The sequence below is a fragment of the Cottoperca gobio genome, chromosome 24, assembly GCF_900634415.1.
Source record: "Cottoperca gobio chromosome 24, fCotGob3.1, whole genome shotgun sequence".
Taxonomy (NCBI): domain Eukaryota; kingdom Metazoa; phylum Chordata; class Actinopteri; order Perciformes; family Bovichtidae; genus Cottoperca; species Cottoperca gobio.
Window position 1 is genome coordinate 3,641,008 of NC_041378.1, and position 24,051 is coordinate 3,665,058.

At 38.9% G+C, this 24,051-nt stretch overlaps 1 protein-coding gene across 1 annotated transcript; it reads right to left on the minus strand.

The window, feature by feature from the left end:
* Window positions 1-1,263: 1,263 nt before the first annotated feature.
* LOC115004000 (DNA (cytosine-5)-methyltransferase 3A-like) lies at window positions 1,264-22,842 on the minus strand. The gene is made up of 6 exons (XM_029425958.1): window positions 22,665-22,842; window positions 18,036-18,255; window positions 10,198-10,305; window positions 2,391-2,514; window positions 2,017-2,054; window positions 1,264-1,849 (listed from the first exon to the last, which is right to left on the minus strand). The coding sequence occupies exons 2-6, from the start codon at window positions 18,102-18,104 to the stop codon at window positions 1,622-1,624; spliced, it is 567 nt and encodes a 188-aa protein (XP_029281818.1). The 5' UTR covers window positions 18,105-18,255; window positions 22,665-22,842; the 3' UTR covers window positions 1,264-1,621.
* Window positions 22,843-24,051: the final 1,209 nt, after the last annotated feature.

Here is a 24,051-nt window from a genome sequence, read left to right on the forward strand (position 1 = left end):
CTATACAACTGGATTTCTTTTTGCAACCAGTGAAGTCGCCCCCTGCAGGATATTTGAGAGAATGCAAGTTTAAGGCGCATTGGCTTCACTTTTCCCCCCCGCCTGTCAGACTGAGCGTTTTGGTTTAAAATGTTAAGATATTTAGTCCAATGGGAGTCACACACACATATTTAAAATGGCAGCTTGTGTAATATGTAAATGTAACCTTCACTCTGTCATTAAGATTGCACAGCTTGTTGGCCCCATTGGTGGCTACGGCCTTCTGACGGGGAACCACTGTTTTTTTTAGCCATGTTAAAGTGCTGAATCGTACCACTGGTGCTCTCAAGGGCGACGCATGTCCAAATGAACCAAAGTTAAATTCTTTTACAAATGACAAATGGTGCATGACAGCCACTGAAAGGCAAAGCACCACTTTTACTTTCAATGTCAACCTTTCTGAGTGAATGTCACTGCAAAGAGCCAACGAAATTAAAAGAGCACACCAGCCAACTGTGTGTTAGTATGAGAGGGGGAAGTCCACTACCTTTAAGTGTAAACGGGCAGGTGTAGAGATAAAGGCTGAAGAAACGGCAGTAAACCAAAGCAAATGTTGTGAAAAATGGTATTCAGATGTCCGTGGTTTGGTTTTCTTGGCAACGTATTTACAGTTTGACTCAAAACAAAGCAAATGTCCTTGTTATAAATGTTATATATGCCTTTAATAAATGGGCTAAATGCCCTGAATGAGACTGTGAGTTGAAACGTGGAGGTGCTCAACCCATTTATCAAAGCCTTTTTCATTTGAGCAAAGCAGTGAGCCTTGGTATTATTTGGTTATGACTTATTGATCACAAAGCATTAACCTTTCTCTTTTGTGATGTCATGATATACCCTTGGATCCAAAGAGCACCTGTCTTTTGATACCTGCGTAGTTCCTCAGCAAATCTACTGGCTCCCGACGAGAAAATGCAGAGTTCAGCGGGTAGCGAGGAGCGACAACTCTAACGTACCCCATGAGGGAAGGTAGACTCGGAGCCTACAGGTGGATGCGGGGGTGGGGGGTGGAGGTGGAGCTTTGAAATGCTATATGAGCAACAGCAGCAGCGGTGGCAGCAAATGACAGCATCGCTTAAAAGGGAGCAGTGTAGCAAAGGAGTGAACATAATCACCCAGCCATGATTAAATGTGTGCCGTGGATATGTATGTTGCAGTGAGAGGAGTATGTCATGTGACTCCAACTGAACTAGCTCGCAGGCTACAAGTACAAATAATATTCACTAGTTAATTTGTATGACTGCTCTCTCATTTTATTTGAGTAAAATGAACATTTAACAAAAAAACAAACAGCATATATCGAGTTCCCTGACACATGAAATGATATAATAACAATAAGCACAGTGCACGTCTGTTGTGAAGGTTGATTTCCCCTTTACTTGACTACTCAGTACTACACAGAGCAAAAACAAAAGCTGACTTCTACTGCATGTTGGTTGCTTTACAATACAAAGCTACAGATCCAACTTAATAGATAGAAACAAAGATATTCCAAAAGTAATCCAGAGTGTTAGACGGTATTCTTTCAAAAACGTTATATAAAAAGTTGATATCATCCTTTTCAATGCATCCCAGTTTATTCTGATTAATGTGTTAACTTGAGGCGTTGTATTCTTATCGGGCTCCGAAGAACAGAAAGCCTCCATGTTACTGCAGCTATAAATTCACACAGACAGAGTTTCTGTTTCTCTCCCACCTCCATCTTCCAGCGGCTGAGCCATTCTTCTCTCTGTCTCCTGCTGATGTAGTACGGATCTCCAGCCTGGAAAGTCACTCTGGGGACTGGCCTCCTCCGCAGCCTGCCAGCCTCACCCTGCGCACACACACACACACACACACACACACACACACACACACACACACACAAAAAGCTTGTTATATGCTTTCTCTTATTAAATCTGCTTGTACTATGAGGGTCTTTCTTCATTTTTGGATGTAATTAAAACCCATCAGAAGTAAGGTGGCAACTGGGTTTCTCACCTCTCTGGGGGAGTCGCAGTTTCTGTCGTCTGGCTCGTCTGCAGGAGAAGAAAAGTTACAGGAAATGGCCCATTTGTACAGATTTAACAAGAGGTTTAATGAGGAGGTAAAGTCATGGTTTTCATCACTTTGCCCCGGCATCCATATTTAAAGTCGCCCTCAGACACTGCAATCTGGAAGTTATTTAACAAGTCCTCTTAAACACATCATGAGTGTAACTTTTCACATCCTTAAGGCATCTAAAATGTCAGCAAGTTAGCTGTTGTGTAAATAAAAGGCTGGTGTAGATTATAATATATAGACAACTTATGACTGTATATATGGGCAAAGTCATATTATATTAAGAATTATATGACTTTGTATTAAATCTATACCCTTATTCTTCTCGGTTTGCTCTAGTTTCCGACGCCCGCGCTTCTTGCGACGGGAGGGGGAGGCCTCCGACTCCTCAGGCGGGGTGGGGGGGGCGTTTGCAATGGGGTCAGAGGTCGCCATCTCCTGGGAAACATACGGAGCACAGTCTAGGTCTGAGAAAACTGCTGCTGGCCGTCGTCTGGACTCATCAAAGGACGCCACAGACATAATAACTATACACACACACACACACAGACGTACAGGCCTCACACACACACACACACACACACACACATAAAACTCATGCATACACACACAATCAAAGAGCTACTGCAATACATGCACATACCTATTAGTCTGCCCTTGTTAGTACAATGCAGAGCAGGTACGTCCAGCAGAGTGTGTCTGCATTGGATCAGTATAATAAACACCCACAGCTCCCATTAACACACACACAAACACACACACACTCTGATGAGATGAGATGGGGGTGTCGTTAACAGTGCTAATGATCAATGAGCCCATGTGGGAGAAACTCTTGGAGCTAAATTATGCTAAAATTACGTATAATGTTAAATAATCATCTTGGAAAATCCAAAAATGCTTGTATGGCTTTAAAATGTAATTATACTGTAACAGTATAATTACATTGTGTTTAAGTATGCACTCAAACAATCTCCTGTGTATACTGTGTCTCTAACTCAACGCTTTATTTATTAGCTCACCACCAATAATGAGGCTGAACTCTGATCATGTGTCCGCTCTGAAAGGCCAGCAGGATCGTTACTTGTGCGTGTCGCTGACAGGACACCAGGTTTTATAGAAAGTGGAGAGCAGGGGTGAGTGTCAAGCTCAAGGGCTGCGCTAACGGTAGCTAGCGCTAACAAGCCAACTCAGACTGTAATGAGCAGGTGAGAAGGCCTGTAAAAAAACACAAAAGGTGATGAAAAGGGCCTCGGGACAAACTACACCAGCACACACCTTTAACACTGGGTACTTAAACAGGAACCAGGTTGCCATGCAAAGTCAACGTCCCACCTATAGATAAAATGTATATTTTGTATTATTGTGTGCTTGGCTTTTGCTAAATAATTGAACATAGCTATGTGCATGGATAAGGGCATTAATTTGACACTGACATCAACTCAGTTCTGAAAGTTAAAGCAGGATCAATCTCTAAAATGCATATTTAATGTCTCCAGGGTGCATATAGATGACAGTGAAGACCTTCAGCTTTACATTTCCTTTTTGTGTTTTTAACTATCAACACTGCATTTAGTTACAGAGCTGGCAGCAGATGATGCTTTTATAATCCAAACATGCTTTAAACAAACAACTAAGTTTCTCGTTAATGTGTGCTGTAACTGTGTATACATGTTTAGATTAATAGCAGAGACGCTGCATGTGTGAAAAGTTGGGACAAAACATTGAGAAATGAACTGCTGAAACAAAAGTGAAGTGACTTGACTGGAAAGATAAAGATATTTCTGATTAAAGCATTTCATACAATAGCAGAAAACATAAACTGTACAAAACATTCAAACTAAATAAATCAAAGCAGTCAACTAAATTCAACAATTTAGGCCAAGTTGTTGAAATCAGTGTAAAACTTGCTACGTAAAGATCAACCAGCAGCTTTGAAATATAAACATTGTGGACACTTAATTGCTGCAATACATTAGCTCACATGATTAAAACTGTGCGCACAAAACAATCAAAATAATGGTATGAATTTACCAAGATGAAAGTTTATTTAACATTAAATTAAAATGAGTGCACCAGTACCAGTATCTTTGACGTGAACACATGGCCTTAATATTTATTGATTTTACCCCAAAATGAAATTAAAGCTGCATTAAGCAATGATTTACCATTACAGTATGAGGCAAAAAGACTCTGGCACTACATCAGCTCCTACAGCTAACTTTTAAGCAAACAACTGACTACTTACACATTCAGCAGAAACAGAGGAATCTGGACTTGAAGTCATCTTTTTGGCCACATGTCGAATGTAAATTCAATTCAGCTCCTGAGAAAAATATCTGGATGTCTTTGGATTTGCTATATGTTCGACGTTTCTTCAGCCACTCCGGCTCTCCGCCATTTTGCGCTTAACAGGAAGTGTACAACTGGCTTGTGTGAGTCAATTGTACACTTCCTTTAGTGAGAGCAGGTGCATTTGTTGGGTTTCATTTGGGCCGGTGAACCAAAACTAAGAGCTGGATGCGGCTGCGGGCTGCAGACGGCAGATTACACTGTTGATTCACGTTACAGAGAGTCGTTTGAGTCAGTGTGACTATAAAAGGTATTGCTTAATGCAGCTTCAAAGTTGTTTCACTTAAAGATTTAGACACATCAAAGTAGTTGTGATTATAACAAGCCAACACAGACAGTTCCTCCTGCATGTACACTGGTGGTTTGTGTTGTCTTTCACCTTTTCAAGCACTTCCTCTTCTCTCAGCATCTAACCTTGATCTTGAATGACAGCGTGGAAAGTACCTGACTCTAACCTGAGCTGTGTGCACAATAAAGCTATTCAACCGAGGGCAGTTTTTAGGGTGGATAAGAACTTTGATGATACCCGAGGGGAGGCTGAAGAGGGAACAGGATGTAGCAAACAATAAAACAATAGTGCACCAGAAATAATGAAAATAAGCAGTCGCACTTACTAATATAGCAAATAAATACATGATAGTTGTTTCCAATACCAGCGTGACAGATGGAGGGAACACATGTCAGTTATTATTAGTAGTTCACATCACAGTCGCTGTGAATCTCGTCCGTCGTGGAGTCGGATGATGTTTAAACTTAACGTGTACTGAACTGTTTCCTGCTTTACATCAACGTCAGTCAGACAAAAACACACTTCTTCAATGTTTTTAATTATATTTCCTTTGTTTGCTTCAGTTTTGCTAGCTAATTCTTGTTATTACTAGGGATAGCTGCGGTGGCCATGTTGGCCAAAGTAGCTATCCCTAGTTACTAGATTAACTGAGATTTTAAGCTATCTAATGATAAAGTTAAAAGCAAATAAAGACAAAGCCGGCAGCAACCTTACCTACAGTAAGACTGGAGACAAATCACAAACAAGTTCCTTAAGAACGTACCTAAACATTGCTAACTCTAAAGATTACCGTTTCCTTGTGTCGTGTACAGAAGTTGATTATATTCAAAGAGTAAAGAAGAAAAAGTGGGACAGATGTGTGCAGTGAAGTCATCTCAAGCTACACTCAGTTTCCAGTTGATCAGGTACACCTAGCTAAAACTAAATCCTGCAATAAATGAAGGTTATAAAGCTTATTTTTAACTGTTTTATAGACGTGTTGATTCAGCTGTGTTTGTATTTGGAGGCTGCAGTTTGTGTTGCATTGTGTGAAACTGTTTTTTCTATTGATTATTTTCATTATTGATTAATCTGCAGATTATGTTCTCACAATGTGCTCAAAGGTTTCCCACTGCTCCCCGAGGTAGCTGAGTGACAAACAGAGCGAGAGAAAGAACATGAGAGAAAACTACACCATGTAAAGCATAGGTCTTCAACACATTTGCACATTCACAGCACCCCCCCCCCCCTCGCACAGAACTCCGACAGCACGTCCCCCTCGGGTCCCTGCTCCATGCTACACCAGTTTGGGGGTCCTTGGCCTGAAACCTTAATTCATAACGTTGAAGACCCCTGCCCTAGACATTAGCCGGACATATTTTCAGACCAACTTAGTTTGCAATAATGTTCCCAACAGACGTCATTAGACTCCAAATGACCTGAACCCCCCCCCCCCCCCCCAAGTAACCCTAGCACCTAACCCTGACGCCCCTGTACTTGACACAATCTTGACACCATCTCCATGTGGATATATATATACTACACGTACAATACATTTAAATAAGGAATAAGAAATGTTTGAGTTGTGCATCAATCACTGTGATTGGTCAGCGTTTACAGACGACATGCTTCTCTTACAGACGGTAACGCTGTCAACTACTTTCAAGCGCACCTGCGTTGAATTAAAGCACCAATTAAGTGTCCAATTAGGATCCGTGAGCTGCAATAAACATGCAAAGATGTCGATCTCTGCTGACACACTCAGACACTCAAACCAAGAAGGTGATTTAAAATCGTATTGATCTACTTTTATAGTAGATTCATCCGTTAAATGAAAACTTCATTGACCTGAGTTTACATGATTTGTTTGAAAGTTAGTTTAATCTTTGTTTTTTAGGGCTTTTAAGTGAGTTAATACAGAACTACAACACACGATTGGTTACTTGCATTGTTAGTTGTAAAATAAAAGCACTTTTGGCCCAAGAAAGAGGCCTGCCTTTACGAGACTGTCATCACAACCACAATTTCCAGCATTTCTCTTTGACCTTGGTGGTTTGGGAGCAAAACGGAAAACACCAAAAGAAACCAGACTGAGCTGCGTACATCGAAAACGCTGGTTATCAAGTCGTGCATGAGAGCTTCGGTTTCACATGAGAGTTCCAGTAATTATAGTTTAGTTTTACTTTGGATAAAATCTAGCTATAAGGGCATAAAAAGTTTCATTATTTAGATGACATCACAACTCTTTCTGACTATCATGCCATTGCATAGCGTAAATATTAGGAACGTTGCCTATATCATTTAAATCCTGCTGCACTTTAAACTACTCTGCAATGTTTAAGCAAGAGCCACAAGCGCAACACACACACACACACACACACACACACACACACACACACACACACACATAAAACCCCCACCAGCTGCTCCCCACATGGTTCTGGTAGCAACAACAAAAAAAGAGAGTAACAAGGTAGAAAGGAAAGGAAGCGTCCAACACTTAACTTACAGTATAGTGTTGTGAGCTAAAAAAAAAAACTAAACAGCTGCCAGAGAAAATAAGAAGCGAGGAGCGTGAAAGGAAAAAGGATGGAAGATTAAAATAGTTAAAGACCATGAAGCTAATTCACTTAACCATGAAAGTATTATCATTACTGTCAGTAATATGTGTACACACAAGTATATCTGTGTGTGCGTGTGTGTGTGTGTGTGTGTGTGTGTGTGTGTGTGTGTGTGTGTGTGTGTGTGTGCGTGCGTGCGTGTGCGTGAGTGTGTGTGTGTGTGTGATTACTTGTGACGGAGGTGAAGCAGAGAAAGTGAGGCTCCCTCTGCTCTCTATAGTTAGTGTCACTGACAGCTCCACCCTGAGCTCCACACAATGGCTCTATTCCTGGTTACACTCTGTGTACGTGTGTGTGTGTGTGTGTGTGTGTGTGTGTGTGTGTGTGTGTGTGTGTGTGTTAATGGGTAACATACTGTCCGCTTGGCAAGTGTGTTCCACAGCTACTACATGTTATAACACGGCCATACTATTAAAGGTAAAGGGAGAATTTGCTGATACAGATTTGTTGTACTTGTGTGCAGCCAGTGACGTCATTTGACGCGGCAGTGATGCAATACAAGGCAAGAGAGAACCACAAACTACCTCAGCATGGAGTCCTGGTACCGCTCAAAGACAGAACTTCCTTGTTGTCTTCGCTTATACGTGCAGAGGATGTTATAGATGAGGATTTGTACAGCTAACATTTTAAAGTGTTTGACTCAGACATCCAGCCAGAGAGAGGCCGCTCGAGGATAAACAGGAACAAAAAGACCAGCAGGACAATTTCTGTCATTGTAATCTTCTAATTTATTGGTCTGCGTACAAAGAAACGGTTCAGACCATTCATAAAACGAGTCAAGAGAGAGATTGTATGAGAAGAATCATGTGAAAATATATGTTATACTTGATTATACGCCCATATTAAACCAATGATTGCTTTGCCAACGGATATTAGGTTAGAACATACGATGTTTGCTTCCACCAACCTCTGGTCTTCTGTCCGAATACAGGGACAGATCACTGTGTCGGTTAAACAGATACAGATACAGATCATGACGTCTCCGTACGCTCCTTATTCCTACCATTACCACTGCGTCACTACTTTTACTAATACTGCTGTTGCAGATCTACCTCTGCAGCGAGTACAAGTACAAATATATACTGCGATTACACTTGTACCAAAACTACTGCTACTAAAGCAAGTACAATAAATATTACAGTGTGTACCACTACAGCTAATGTTTTACCTTTAGACATACTACGACTGCAACTAATACCACGACCACTAGTTAAAGAAGTTTACCAATACTACCACTGCTACAAGTACTACTATGATCGATGGAAGAAACACAAACACTTCCTAACATGCAGACCTTTGGTTGCATGTCCCACGTATGTCTAATGTGCAGCTGTGTGTGTGTTACTGTATTTGTGCACGTGTGTGTGTGTGTGTGTGTGTGTGTGTGTGTGTGTGTGTGTGTGTGTGTGTGTGTGTGTGTGTAAATACGTGTGTAACAGGACCCACATTATTCCTGCCTGCCTGTCAGAGCTCAGAAATCAAAGCATGATCAGACCTGCTCTCCTGCACACATGAAAGCAAACACACACACACACACACACTCATAGATAACACTCACACACACACACACACACACACACACACACTCATAGATAACACTCACACACACACTTTCACTATAGTTCACTCGGTATTCCTTTCTGTCTGGGGTTGTTTGATCAGCTATATTGACTTGCTGATTCGACCACAGAGTTCAGTCAGCACACAGACACACAGACACACACACACGCAGGCACACGCACGCACACACACACACACACACACACACACACACACACACACACACACAAGGTGAGCGATAAGAGGATGAATGGAGAGAGCAACATGGAGGAGAGGAGCTGCCAAAGACCCAAAGTCATTGAGACTGAAGAAACCTCCAGTATTTGTGTCACTACAGTAATAGTGCCGCTCACTCACAGATTATTACTGCTGGCTTAAAGGCGGTTCAAACCCCCGGGCGTCACTTTCACCTTGTATAAAAGTAATAACTTTTACTCATAAACATCGATATTTACAAGGTAGAAAAACACATCAAGAGCACCTGTGCAGGTCATAACTTCACCTCCTGCCCTTTATAGCCACTCTGTAGTTTGTATACCTGTGATTGATGCTGTTTATTGTTCAAATATATATTTTAACTGAACGTTAAGTTAGATCTAGTTGGATTCTTATTGTTTGTTTGTCTATGTGAAGGTGTGACAGCGTTATAAATACAGAACTGATGAACTTGTTTGTATGTAGTTTGTTCTAAAGTGTTTCTCACAGAACAGATCTTGACACATAATGAAAGTTAAAGTCAAAGTTAAACCAGGAGGAAGTTCAGCTGGTGGCATACATTTATATTATCTTCTAAATAAATTGACTTCTTTACGGCCAATAGAATTTATTACATTAGTTCTAATAAATCATAGTTTTTCTTTAATATCATCTTTAAGCAAGTACATGGAAAATGTGGGGGATGGATCCAGACTGACAAGTAAAAAATGAAGACAAAATTAGGAGGAAATGAAGCATTACATGTCAAAGGTAGAGCATATTCACTGACTGTTAAACCCAGTCAATGCAGAGGGGAATCCCTGTCCTGCATGTCAAATACACTGTAACATGCAACCAATACGAGCTGCTGCGAGGAGTCACATTATCTGTTAAACACACTCAAATGTGACGATATGTGTCCTCACATTTATGTGTTATTAGAATAAAGCTGAGCTTCCACTCACAGGTGTGAATACATGTGAAGTGTTCCTGAAAACGGTGCATGTTCAACATACCCGCTCAGGTTAAGCAGGGGGACTTGTGTATAAGGTGAGTAAGGTAATCAATCACTCTGCAGCCAGTGTTGAGTATAAAAGGCCGACGACAGCCTATAATTACAGTACTCACAGGAAGCAGCTGTTTGCGTTTCCTGCCAGGACGACCCACTCTGCGTTTGGCGCGGGGGCTCGCTGGTGTCCCCTCCTCTGGACTGTCACGGTCTGCTCCATCTTCACCCTGGACAATTTGAGAGAAGCCGCATCAAACACTGAGCAAATCGAACGACTTATAATTGATGACAATGAAACAATGATTCAGGAAGAGGTGGTTGAGAAACGCCACAACATTAATAAAGGCTAGCGCATTTTTAGGAAGCTAAATGTCACATTTTTGACGCTGAAATTAAAACCATTTTAAAAACAAACTGCTCAAAACTCCAAGTTCTGATGGAACAAAGCAGTTCTCAAGCTATAAATGGACGACATATGAAACCAGTAAATGATATGTTTGCAGACATGAAACCCTGACGTGTTTGGTAAAACAGAAACAGTGTACATGTTCTTCTTCCTCCTCTGGTTTGATGTAAGTGTGGCTACGCAGCATAAAAACTGCTACAAGATTAAAAAAATAAGACGTTCAATTTAGATCGTTATTTGAGGTCCGGTGGAAACCTTGATAACTATGAAACCTTTCTCCCGCATTGTCTTCTATCGATTCCTTAAGTGAACCTAAATGAATTCACCTCGGCACTTTGTTCCTCTGCTCGGCTCACAGCAGAGACTAAGTGGTGTGATGCAGCAGAGATGTAGAATAGCTGCGGTGTCAAACTACAGGAACCTTTTTATGGCGTTGTGTTGTGGCGGCTCGCTGCTCTGCAGGCCTTCATGCATTAAAACTATAGTATAAATTAACATGGAGTAATTGTTTTAATACTGAAGGATTCCCATACTCTAAAGTAACAAGTTATTGTTGTTAAATTCAAAGTCGAGACATTAAATTCACTCCATTCAAAATCATGTGACTCAAGTCCGCTGATAATAGATCATTTAGCTCTTATACTTGGAATTAGATTAACTAAATATTTCAGATTGCAAGCCCACATTATAAGGTTATAATATTATATATATATGATTATATCCTCCACAAAAGCCCAAAGAAAAGCATGCAGATTAAACATTTATTTTTTTAAGACATATCTGACCATTTAGCTTTAAATGTAATATAAATATACACACGTTTACGTCAATTAATGCTCGTAAAAAGAGACAATATAGAGGCTTGAGAGGAGGAGATTTCTGGGTTTGTTTGCCCCACTATCAGTTACAAGGTACCAAAATATCCACTCTTTCACGATCAGATTAGACAGTCTTTTTCCCCAGAGCTGTAAATCTTCTCTCTCCCACATATAGTATTAATCTCTGGGTAGATTCAACCCCCTCCCCAATAATTCCCTCACTTTCTATTTTTACATCGGCTCAGGACAAGATTTAAGTCGAAGGTCTGTGCACCAAGAGGACGCGTGAAAGAGTGAAATAAAATAACCTATTTAAGCAAACAGTCATCGTGTGAGATGCCTGTTAGAGAGAGTATTGTATTTTAGCCGGGAGGCAGGAATTTTCCAGCTGCAGATATTTTAATTATAGCTGTTTTTATATATATTTGTCACAAGAGAGAACCATTAGGAGTGAACAAGACAGATTTAAATGTACCAGTTTGCCCGACTTCAAAGCTTAGTTAAGACATCAGAGGCAAGTGTGCAGGATTCAAACAAATGGGAAGCAGCACGTCAGAAAACTGTGAGTGTTTACTACTTCGAGGGCCTCGAACACACACTGGAGACTGAACACCACTCAGCGTAGGGCTGGGCGATGTGGTGGAAGATATTTTCCAATATTGATATACATTATATCACGATATGGCAAATGCAAATCCAAAAGAATCAAACGGCTACAAAAGCACCCAGAGTATTGAAAGATATGCACCGTAGAAGTCGTTTTAGTGATCTGAAAGTGAGAGTATATCTATATATGGAGAGAGAAGTATCTGTATACGTGTAGACCGGGCCTTAAGCTGAACTGCTTCCACTTGTTCTACATCAAGCACAACTTTCTTATCTGCATCACGACTTGTTGTGTCTTGTTTGTAAGATACATTGTTGCCTGTACAGGAGAGTCTGCCAAGTTTACTTTGATGATAACATCCGCTCTGTTTGTTGTCTTTTCTGCTACAATCATTCCTACCTGACTCTGAACTCTGCCTTGTGTTTCCATTAACGCCTCCCTCCCTCCCTCCCTCCTCTGCTGGACCCTCTGTTGCAGTGACAGTGGAGCGGTTGCTGAGGTGCATAAAACTGCTTAGCAACTGTCTCCGACGGGGCCGCCATGCTGACTAAACATTTGGATGTCACTTCCCTGACGATCAGCACAGCAACCAGCTAGTAATGGCCCTGCACCTTGTCTGCCTGAGTCACGACGCACACTTACACGCACATTTTAACAACACAAGCAATCAAGTTAGAGAAACAAACACGGTCAGGGAAGTGAGGCGTCTATTTGTGATGCAATGCTTTTACAGCAGACAGTTCCTGTATCTTATGCTCTGATGTTAAGTTGGACAGCAGGTACAGAGAGGAAGTGGGATCATATACGTGACAATTATAAAGGCATCAAAAGACTTCAGATTAAAGGGATATTTCAGATGTTTTGAAGTGGGGTTGTATGAGTTACTTATCCATATTACTTACAGTAGATTGGGGTCATGAACAAACAGACGGGAGGACGGGCACAGAAGCAAAGCGATGTCCCGCTGCAGCAAAACATATTTTAGCCCCTTAAAGTGACTCCTAAGTGTACACTATATTTAGAATATCTTACCACTTCACTTTGCCGACAGACAGCCCTTTCTGACGGGGACCTGAAGCGGTTATCTATGCTCTCTTCAAAGTCACCAGACTCCATTGATAAAAACAGTAATTTTACCTCTCAGAACACACAAGCTGCTGGTCTACAGCTGCCTCCATCGTTGAGTTAGTTTGTGTTATTGTGTGACTTTGGTGTTTTAAAGGTCACACGACAACACTAACTAACTAACCGATCGAGGCTAACCAACTAACTAACCAACATAGATCAGCAACTTTCTGCCATGTAAAATGACTGTTTCTGTCAGAAGAGTCTGGTGGCTGTGGAGACTGCAGAGATGGATATAACCGCTTCAGTTCCCCGTCAGAAAGGTGAAGCGGTAAGATATTCTAAATATAGCGTACACTTAAACCGATATTGATTTTTTTAGCGGGGTCTTTATTGAGGGTGACTAAAGAACATCGTGCTCCCGCCCACAGCAGTACATCGCTTAGCTTCTGGTACTCCTGTCTGTTTCTCCAAACTTCAAGATAATATGTAAACACACACACACACACACACACACACACACACGCACAAACACACACGCACTGGCCAATCTGTCCATACATCTTTGGTCTATTTCTGTCTCCCGGCAGGTTATTTTAGGTTACAGCAGTTGCTAAGCAACCAGACTGCAAACCGGGCGGGCAGCGGAGGCTCGTCTCAGCTGCAGACAGCTTGTCCTCTTTCTTTCCTCCCCATCCGCCTCTCTGTCTCTCTCCTGTTTCCTGTGTCTCCCTCCACTCTGACTCTACCACACACCTCGTCATCAGTTGATAAAGCTTTCAACAGAACAAATACTACACTTTAGCCTCCGTGCTATTCACAACATTTAGCACGGCTAATGTCACTTTTACGCAATCCTATCGTTAAAATAATCAATATTTACATTTACGCACTGACTTTGACTGAAAATTACACAACAAATTGATCAAACCCAAGCACCGCTCGCCCCTTGTTACTGTTATAACACTGTTGGTAGCTATGTCGAACCCCTTATAGTCAACAATATGTCGACATCTACGCCTTCTCGGGTTGCAGAGAGGGAACAAACAACACCGTCAACACGTTCAGAATACTGAGGGATGGATTTTGCGTTCGCTAAACCTGCACAAATACGACAAAGAGAAACCGTGTGATTCTCAAAGCACCCGCGAAGAGTGAAAGCGTAAACAGTCGCAATGCGTTTAGGTACGGTTGCGTGCAGTAAACTCACGTCTCATAATGCAATTCTAGTATACATCCAGGCGTACATCTTTCATACACAAAATCCGGATATTATGCGGTTGGACGCGCTGCATACTCAATTTCACGTCATCCTTAGTATGTTAGTATGTTAGTATGTTAGTATGTTAGTATGTGTTAGTATGTTAGTATGTTAGTATGTTAGTATGTTAGTATGTTAGTATGTGTTAGTATGTTAGTATGTTAGTATGTTAGTATGTTAGTATGTTAGTATGTTAGTATGTTAGTATGTGTTAGTATGTTAGTATGTTAGTATGTTAGTATGTTAGTATGTTAGTATGTTAGTATGTTAGTATGTTAGTATGTTAGTATGTTAGTATGTTAGTATGTTAGTATGTTAGTATGTTAGTATGTTAGTATGTTAGTATGTTAGTATGTGTTAGTATGTTAGTATGTTAGTATGTTAGTATGTTAGTATGTTAGTATGTGTTAGTATGTTAGTATGTTAGTATGTTAGTATGTTAGTATGTTAGTATGTGTAGTATGTTAGTATGTTAGTATGTGTTAGTATGTTAGTATGTTAGTATGTTAGTATGTGTTAGTATGTTAGTATGTTAGTATGTGTTAGTATGTTAGTATGTTAGTATGTTAGTATGTTAGTATGTTAGTATGTTAGTATGTGTTAGTATGTTAGTATGTTAGTATGTGTTAGTATGTTAGTATGTTAGTATGTTAGTATGTGTTAGTATGTTAGTATGTTAGTATGTTAGTATGTTAGTATGTTAGTATGTTAGTATGTTAGTATGTTAGTATGTTAGTATGTTAGTATGTTAGTATGTTAGTATGTTAGTATGTGTTAGTATGTTAGTATGTGTTAGTATGTTAGTATGTTAGTATGTGTTAGTATGTTAGTATGTTAGTATGTGTTAGTATGTTAGTATGTTAGTATGTGTAGTATGTTAGTATGTTAGTATGTGTTAGTATGTTAGTATGTTAGTATGTTAGTATGTTAGTATGTTAGTATGTTAGTATGTGTTAGTATGTTAGTATGTTAGTATGTGTTAGTATGTTAGTATGTGTTAGTATGTTAGTATGTTAGTATGTTAGTATGTGTAGTATGTTAGTATGTTAGTATGTTAGTATGTGTTAGTATGTTAGTATGTTAGTATGCATTTGTTAAACACAGCCTGTAACTCTCTCCAGGCTTTTTGTGACTCTTTGAGAGTTCAGTCGCAGTTAAAAAGCACAGCAAACAAAAAATAAATTAAAAAACTCTATAAAAGGGAAACTTTGTACTTGTTGGCTCGTTGCCAGTGTGTGAATGTGGAAGTAAGGGAGAGAGACAGCTCTTTATATAGCAGCACTATAGAATGAACTTCTCACAGATTTACGAGGGCTGCCCTGGGCTCTGGGGGTGCAAATGAAAGGAGCCATTTTTCACTTTGTGTATGTCTGACTGAGTGTAAATGTGTGTGTGTGTGTGTGTGTGTGTGTGTGTGTGTGTGTGTGTGTGTGTGTGTGTGTGTGTGTGTGTGTGTGTGTGTGTGTGTGTGTGTGCTCAATTGATTAAAGAAAAAAAAAAGACTTTGAGAGTTGAAACCCTGCACTCGTCTCACCTGCATGTGTGTAGAATTCAGAAGAAGCTTGAAGTAAATGTAAATAAATAACTGTACGTTTAATTATTACAGAAACACACACACACACACACACTCACACACACACACACTCACACACACAGTGTTACTTGCCAGACTTTCTGTGTGTGTTGGCCAAAACAAGCTCTCAACTGCAAGCTAAGGTAGTAGTGGTGGTAATGATAGCTGTAGTAAAAGTGCCAGTGGTTGTAATAATATCTGTGGCTGCAAAAATAGCTATAGTAGTAATTTAATATACTGGAAGGAGCAATAATAACAGTAATAGTAGGGACAGTAGGAGTAGTACAAGTGGTGTTACTGAGTGTATTCATCAAAGTGCTCGATTTGAATTAAATCTTTCAGTAATTTACTCAAGTCTTTCCACTTTATATGTATTTACAACACTTACAAAGGGGAATATTGTATATTTTATGTGATAGCATTCATTTGATGGATACAACTCTAGAATGAGCTCAGTAAAACTGATGTAGTGCCATAAATTTAAATCACTCAACAGTATATTAATTAGTTTGTGCCACCTGCCAAACCTTACAACACTGACACACGACGTCAATGCACCAGAAGCAGTACTTATTATAATGTGCTTATTATAATGTGCTTATTATAATGTACTTATTATAATGTGCTTATTATAATGTACTTATTATAATGTACTTATTATAATGTACTTATTATAATGTACTTATTATAATGTACTTATTATATGTACTTATTATAATGTGCTTATTATAATGTGCTTATTATAATGTGCTTATTATAATGTACTTATTATAATGTACTTATTATAATGTACTTATTATAATGTACTTATTATTATGTATTTATTATAATGTACTTATTATAATGTACTTATTATAATGTGCTTATTATAATGTACTTATTATTATGTATTTATTATAATGTACTTATTATAATGTACTTATTATAATGTGCTTATTATAATGTACTTATTATAATGTGCTTATTATAATGTGCTTATTATAATGTACTTATTATAATGTGCTTATTATAATGTGCTTATTATAATGTACTTATTATAATGTACTTATTATAATGTACTTATTATTATGTATTTATTATAATGTACTTATTATAATGTACTTATTATAATGTACTTATTATAATGTGCTTATTATAATGTACTTATTATAATGTACTTATTATAATGTGCTTATTATAATGTGCTTATTATTATGTACTTATTATAATGTACTTATTATATGTGCTTATTATAATGTACTTATTATAATGTGCTTATTATAATGTACTTATTATAATGTACTTATTATAATGTGCTTATTATAATGTACTTATTATAATGTGCTTATTATAATGTACTTATTATAATGTACTTATTATAATGTGCTTATTATAATGTACTTATTATAATGTGCTTATTATAATGTACTTATTATAATGTACTTATTATAATGTGCTTATTATAATGTACTTATTATAATGTACTTATTATAATGTACTTATTATAATGTGCTTATTATAATGTGCTTATTATAATGTACTTATTATAATGTGCTTATTATAAGTGTACTTATTATAATGTGCTTATTATAATGTGCTTATTATAATGTACTTATTATAATGTGCTTATTATAATGTGCTTATTATAATGTACTTATTATAATGTGCTTATTATAATGTGCTTATTATAATGTACTTATTATAATGTGCTTATTATAATGTACTTATTATAATGTGCTTATTATAATGTACTTATTATAATGTGCTTATTATAATGTGCTTATTATAATGTGCTTATTATAATGTGCTTATTATAATGTACTTATTATGTGCTTATTATAATGTACTTATTATAATGTACTTATTATAATGTGCTTATTATTATGTATTTATTATAATGTACTTATTATAATGTACTTATTATAATGTTCTTATTATAATGTGCTTATTATAATGTACTTATTATAATGTACTTAATATAATGTGCTTATTATAATGTACTTATTATAATGTGCTTATTATAATGTGCTTATTATAATGTGCTTATTATAATGTACTTATTATAATGTGCTTATTATAATGTGCTTATTATAATGTGCTTATTATAATGTATTTATTATTATGTACTTTTATGTTTACTGGGGTATTTCCTCAGCTAGTATCAGTCGAGTAAAACTGTTTTCATTACTTAGTTGTAACAGAACTTAATGATACTTCCCACTGTATATAACATTAATGTCTCTCTCACCACATCTTTGGTGATGTTGTTCTCTGGTGTCTCCGGCGGTTCGGCGGCTGCAGGACTGTTGGACGGCATAGCTGTGAGGCTCGGTGAAACCACGTTTAAAAAGTCAAAATGGAGCAAATCAAAACATGGGTGAGTCCCTCAGAAGCACCAGGTGCAGCTTCATTCACTCTGTCCGTCTGTGTGTTGGACAATCACTTGCTCACTCAGTCCTCCCCCTCTCCTAAAGAAGAGAGAGAAACAAAACACAGCATGACATGAGTGGACATACTGTAAAAGAGAGATTTGTCAAGTTTGAGTAGGAAGCCCCGAGGTAAAAGCTGTCAAGGTGTCTCTGCGAACTGTGCGTGATGGATTAGACCCCTGCAACACACATGTATGCATACACACATGTATACACACAGGTGTCCTCAAAGGAATCTTCTGCATACAGGGCAGCTTTCAAAATGGCTGTCACAGTGTTTGACTGATGTGGCCAAATAAAACTGTCCTGTTTCATTAGACAAAATGGCTGCGGGTAGTAAACATGTACAAAATCTAAACCTTGTCCTTCAAACAGGACACAGATCTGTTTTTAATGACGTTATAAACAGGGGAAAATCCCGTTGAAGCTGGATTTTTGATTCATTCGGCCCTAAATCTGTTAATCGTACTGTATCAGATTTGTTTTTGCTTGTTTGTTTGTTCCCTTTTTATACAGCAGCTAGACGGACAGGTAACATAGGGAGAAGTAGTTGGTATACATGCAACAAAGGTACCTAGGTTTTAAGGCTACCAGTATCCAATAGCATCTACTGTAATAATATGTATTATTATTATTATTATTATGCATCCTCACCACAAGTTCCCAGAATCTAAGGTGACATTTTAAAACTTCTTGTTTTTGTTTGATGTAACTATACATCAATCTGTAATCCTCAAGAGGGCACAGGGACAGATTTATAAGAACGAGTTTTGAGAGTAAAATCCTGATTTGGATTTGTTTGGATCCCAGCTGTTTTGGCAGATTCTAAGCTCTTGAGACTGCTAAAGGGTGTTTATCAACGACTGGCAAACAGACAAAATGTGCCCATATCTGGCTCTGAGGAGCGTTTCCCTTCACAGCTGAAGGTTTTCAGACAAATGCAACAAACAAGCTGAGGAGCACACCAGGAGGCCTGATGTTACTTCGAAGGTGGAGTCTAACAATGTGGTGATTAATGGTCAAATTCAATACAGCTTGTTCTGAAACTGCATGCAAACGGACAAACGGGCAAGAAAATCTTAAGATAAATCAAATAGCGGACAAGACTAATGCAGAATTTCTTGTCTGTTATTTCACAAAGTGTATTATTGTTGTTTGTCGTCTATTTATCGGGTGTTAGTATCTGGTAATGCAGCATCAGGCAGAAGTACTATAACTCTGCAGGACCGGATTAAGCCACTTTAAGGGCCCCTCAAGCAAAATGTAGCTGTGGGGCCAGTTCCTCCCATTTTCTTTGCCTTGTGTAAGTATCTAGTTACCCATTAGGTACAGAACACACTGCAGGCTACACATGGCAGCTTCATTATAGACCAAGAAACCAACCAGTACCCCTAATGTGAAATACTGTCCTGCCACAGGAGTGTGGTGTGTCAGTTAGTGTTTCACATTAAGTTACATTTAGGAATATGCACCATGTAAGCATTATATCAGCTGAAACAATCAAGTTAATAGTTGAAACATTGTGGTTTAACACTGTCATGCATGTGGCTGAGAGCAACAACCGCGTGCGTGTGTGTAAAGTGTAGTCCAGTCTCCCATTGGCTGCACATGTGGTTGATCAGGCTAGCAACAGGCAACTAGCTGCCGGTCTGCAGCGCAGTCCTGCTTGGCTAAATAACGGAGCTAACAGCTAATGTCAACAGAGGTGGCATCGAGTTACATTATGATGCGTTCAAGCTCTATTCAGTAAAAATGAGTGTTGGATGAAGGTAAATTACAATGTTTTCATGATGGGTTCAAATGTAATCTTGTTAGTGTTTGGGGAGATTTCTGTTATAAGATTTTAATGGACACCTGCGCTCACCTTCTCTTTGGAGTTGTGATTTATGGGATTTAATATAATAAAGATTTTAAATAAATATAAATGATTTGACTTATTTTTCCATGGCCATAGCTCAGCTGCACATAACCATATATGTAACCCCATACATGATATCATTAGTCAGGAGCCTCCGTTTCACTAGTTCACTTCTGCATGAGCATGTCGGGTGTCAAGTTATTGTGACTGTATTTCTGTGAGTCAAGTCAGGAGTGATTTGTTCAGATACTGATCACAATCTGAACACAAAGGGAGCTTAAAGTACTATGTTTGCATGTGCCTAAAAAGAAAATTGGATCCCAGCAGTGATTTGGATTTGAGCACAGTATGAGTGCAGCCAATATGTCTGGCTTTCCTCAACATGTATTGTACAGTGTGTCACTCCCTACGCTGTGGCCTTACATCACCTACTGTTAACACAACAGGCAGCCGGCCAGGGTTACCAGCGGAAAGACAGGCAGGGGTGGAAACTTTGCAGAAATGGGTGTACAGTATCCACTCCACACCCCAGGGCTCCCTGCACAAGCTCCAGATCTACTAACTCCTCCAAGCTCTGCGTATTTAGGTCACCCACACACCTCTCACTCATATAGCAAGTCTAAACACTGATTTTAATTGATTCAGTCTTCATGCAGCAGTGGTTTAAATTAGACCATAGTCAAAGGCCCAAGCAGAAGCCTGTGCTGGTGGGAGGAGAAATGATTGCGCAGAGAAAAGGCTTCAGAGGTAAATCAAGGCAATGAGAGTTAGGCAGGGATACAAGGAAGTAGGTGGTTTGTCTTCACAATAAAAGCATCAAATATATACTTTTCTTTATTTTCTTAATTATTCCATTTGAATTGCTCTTTAATGGTTTCCTTTCTTCTTACCCTGTTTTATATTCTGTTGTAACATGATAATTTCCTCCTCTGATGATCAATGAAGACTTATTTTATTTACAGAGCTGGATAGTTTGCTTGAGAGACTTAATTTGAAATAAAATGCAATCACATCTAATTATGATATAGAGATATAAAGGTGGTTTGTACTACAGGTACGGCAGGTTAACTCTTACTTTTCAACTTTTACATTTTTCAAAATGTCAATTTTTATAGTGGGTCGTAGCCAGGATTTTAGAAATGATAAGGTCATCTGAGGTCATGAGTACATCTTTTCTTTAACCTTAGAAAATGACTTACAATTAAATCTCTAAAATGTTTTTATTATATAGATTTGTCATTAATTATTCATTCAGGTGTGCTTTCAGTTTTATGTGCCTAAGACTGTTTCGAAACCTTCTTCACACTGTCAGGACTTCTCATGGGCAAATACTGAATCCTTTATTCATCTTTTTATTTATTTATTGGTTGTTGGCTTAAATGTGGTGAAATATACGGGATCAGCAGAAACTATACCCACCATGTGTTGATTGTGCAATGTAAACTCCACACAGGTTGCTAAAACCCCAAAATTCCCACACAAAATTGAGAGGACATGACTTAAATGAACTCAAAAACAAGTGATCACAACATATTAGAGCTGAAACAGCCAATTAATGGATTAGCAGGCTGACAGAATTAGCAACTATTTGGTAATAACTAATTTTAATTTAAGTTTAAGACTTTTGATCAGATAAAACAAAACATTTGAAGAGGTCACCTTGACTCTGAGAAATTATACACACCAAAATATTACTAACCATGAACATAATATGTTGATTCAGCCCTACAACATTGAAACTTGTGGAATATTTATAAAATCACTTTTTTAATAGTGAAACTAGTGAAATATCTACCTATGGCATTTGAATTTGTGAAATATTCATCAATAACTTCTACAATATATTTGTGATTAATCTGTTTACAATATTTTGATAACAGTATCGGCAAACAGATTTGTTTACCGCAGCCTATAACGAGACTTTTATTTTGAAAGTCTACGCAGGAAGTGTCGTAGTTTTCCTGCTAGCTTCACGTCCTCCAGCTTTATGACAATTAATATTGGGAGCGACCTCACGCGGCCTTTACCGGACGACCTCTCATAAACGGCGTATAATCCCGGTGGGGGTGTGTGCTGGGCGGGCAGCCGGTGAGAGGCGCGTGTCTGAGTGTATCGACGGTAAGCTTTACTGGGTCAGGTAAAAAACACACACACGGGGGCGCGTCTCAGACCGAGTGCACTCGTTAACCTCAAGCGCGCGCCCGCCCGCTCGCTCTCCGCGGAGCCGACGGTTCTGCGCGCTGATGTGTCTGTCTGCATCTGGTGGCAGAAGAGGACGGTGCGCTCCGGTTTAACGTTACCTGATGGTGCTGGGGGAGGCGGGGTGCACGCTCTACCGGACAAACACACACGTTATATAACGGCTGTCCGGTTGCCGTGATTTTCCTCACACCGTACAAAAAAACTCACCAAGTTCGCTCGCCCTGTGTACCGCTCCGTCTTCATGCGCACATCTTCTGCTTAAACGGAACCAACGGTTTGGCTCCGGAGCGCGCGAGCGATGACTTTAGGAGATGACTGTAGAATAACCTAACAGCTGTAACGGCTCCCGGTGTGCGTTCACGAGCCAAAATGTAATGTTTATATTTACCGTGTCGTCCGTCCGTTAGGCACGCGGACCCTGACGGTCGTCGCTCTCTCTCTTCTCGTTCACTCTCGATCTCTCTCGCTCACTCTCTCTCTCTCCCTCCTCGCGCTCTACCGGGTCTTCTCTCTCCGCTTGCTGGCTCGCGCTCCCCCGCCTGCTTCTCTCTCTCTCACCAACCGGCCTGCTCACTCTCTCACGAGCCGCAGAGCCTGCCGCACCGGAGAGAAAGTCTCCGCGCGGTCCTAAAGTCTGCATCTACGACTCAGCAAACACACGCACGTGCACGCACACACGCGTCATGACAGGTGTATAAGTACGCTATAAACTAAGTATTATTCCATTTCCACTGACTTAACGGTAAATCTTCAGGTCAACTTCCTAGCAGGTTTAGTGACGTCATTATGAGTCAATAAATAATGTTTTATATTAATTTACATGTTGAAAAAGTATGAAACGCGACATTTACTCAGAAAGTAGATCCTAGAAGATTAACGTTAAGTATTCACAGCATCAGGTATTCTTTTTAAATGGAAAGAGTGTTGCATTGTGGGTTGTTTGTAGCCTTATTGTCGCTAGGCTAGCTTCTAGTTTCTAGTTCTGTGCAGTTACTCAATCTGGAATTGATAAATGTTACATAATTACTGGATGTGGTGTGAAAAACATCATTAAAAGTACAATACGCACTGAAATAACAATCTACCTGAATTATAATCTATTTTTAAAGCCTTTACGTGTTCTGTTCATCTTGTGTGGGACATATTCTTAAATAAATGTGCTTAATTAAATTGTTAACCAACAAATACAAATAGCGGGAGACGTGTGGCGTCATTAGGCGCCTAGGAGGTAATTTTTGCATTGGAGAAATAAAAACAAAAGAGTATTTATGGTCTTAAAATCTGCAGAAATATATAACATCTTCTCAGAAACTTCTAATATATAGAAGATGCAAATGTTTTTTTGTTTACGTCCAATGCCAGCGTTTTATATCTTGCTTTCTTCAATATCTGTTCACAGCAACGACAGTGTGGTTGAGGTAAAGATTATTAATATCTTCCTGTGTTCATAATCTTTGGGAAGGTTGATATGAGCTTCTTGTAACAATATGTATGATGTTAAAAATACTATTTAAATACTCTCATCAGTAATACTTCAAACCTTTGAGTAAACTTTCAGTTGTACTAGTTGCACACATGGCTCTTTGGTCTATTGCCTCACTGGTTCCCAACCTTTTTCTGACATGTGACCTTTTAAATTGAGCCCTTGTCACATGTTGCACATTGAGTTTAAAGCACACTGATGTTCCCTTCTAAGATTCTTTCTATTTCAGTAGCTTTTAGAAGTCGGAAAAGCTCAAACTTTCCCCTTTTTACAATACAGAAAGATATTGATT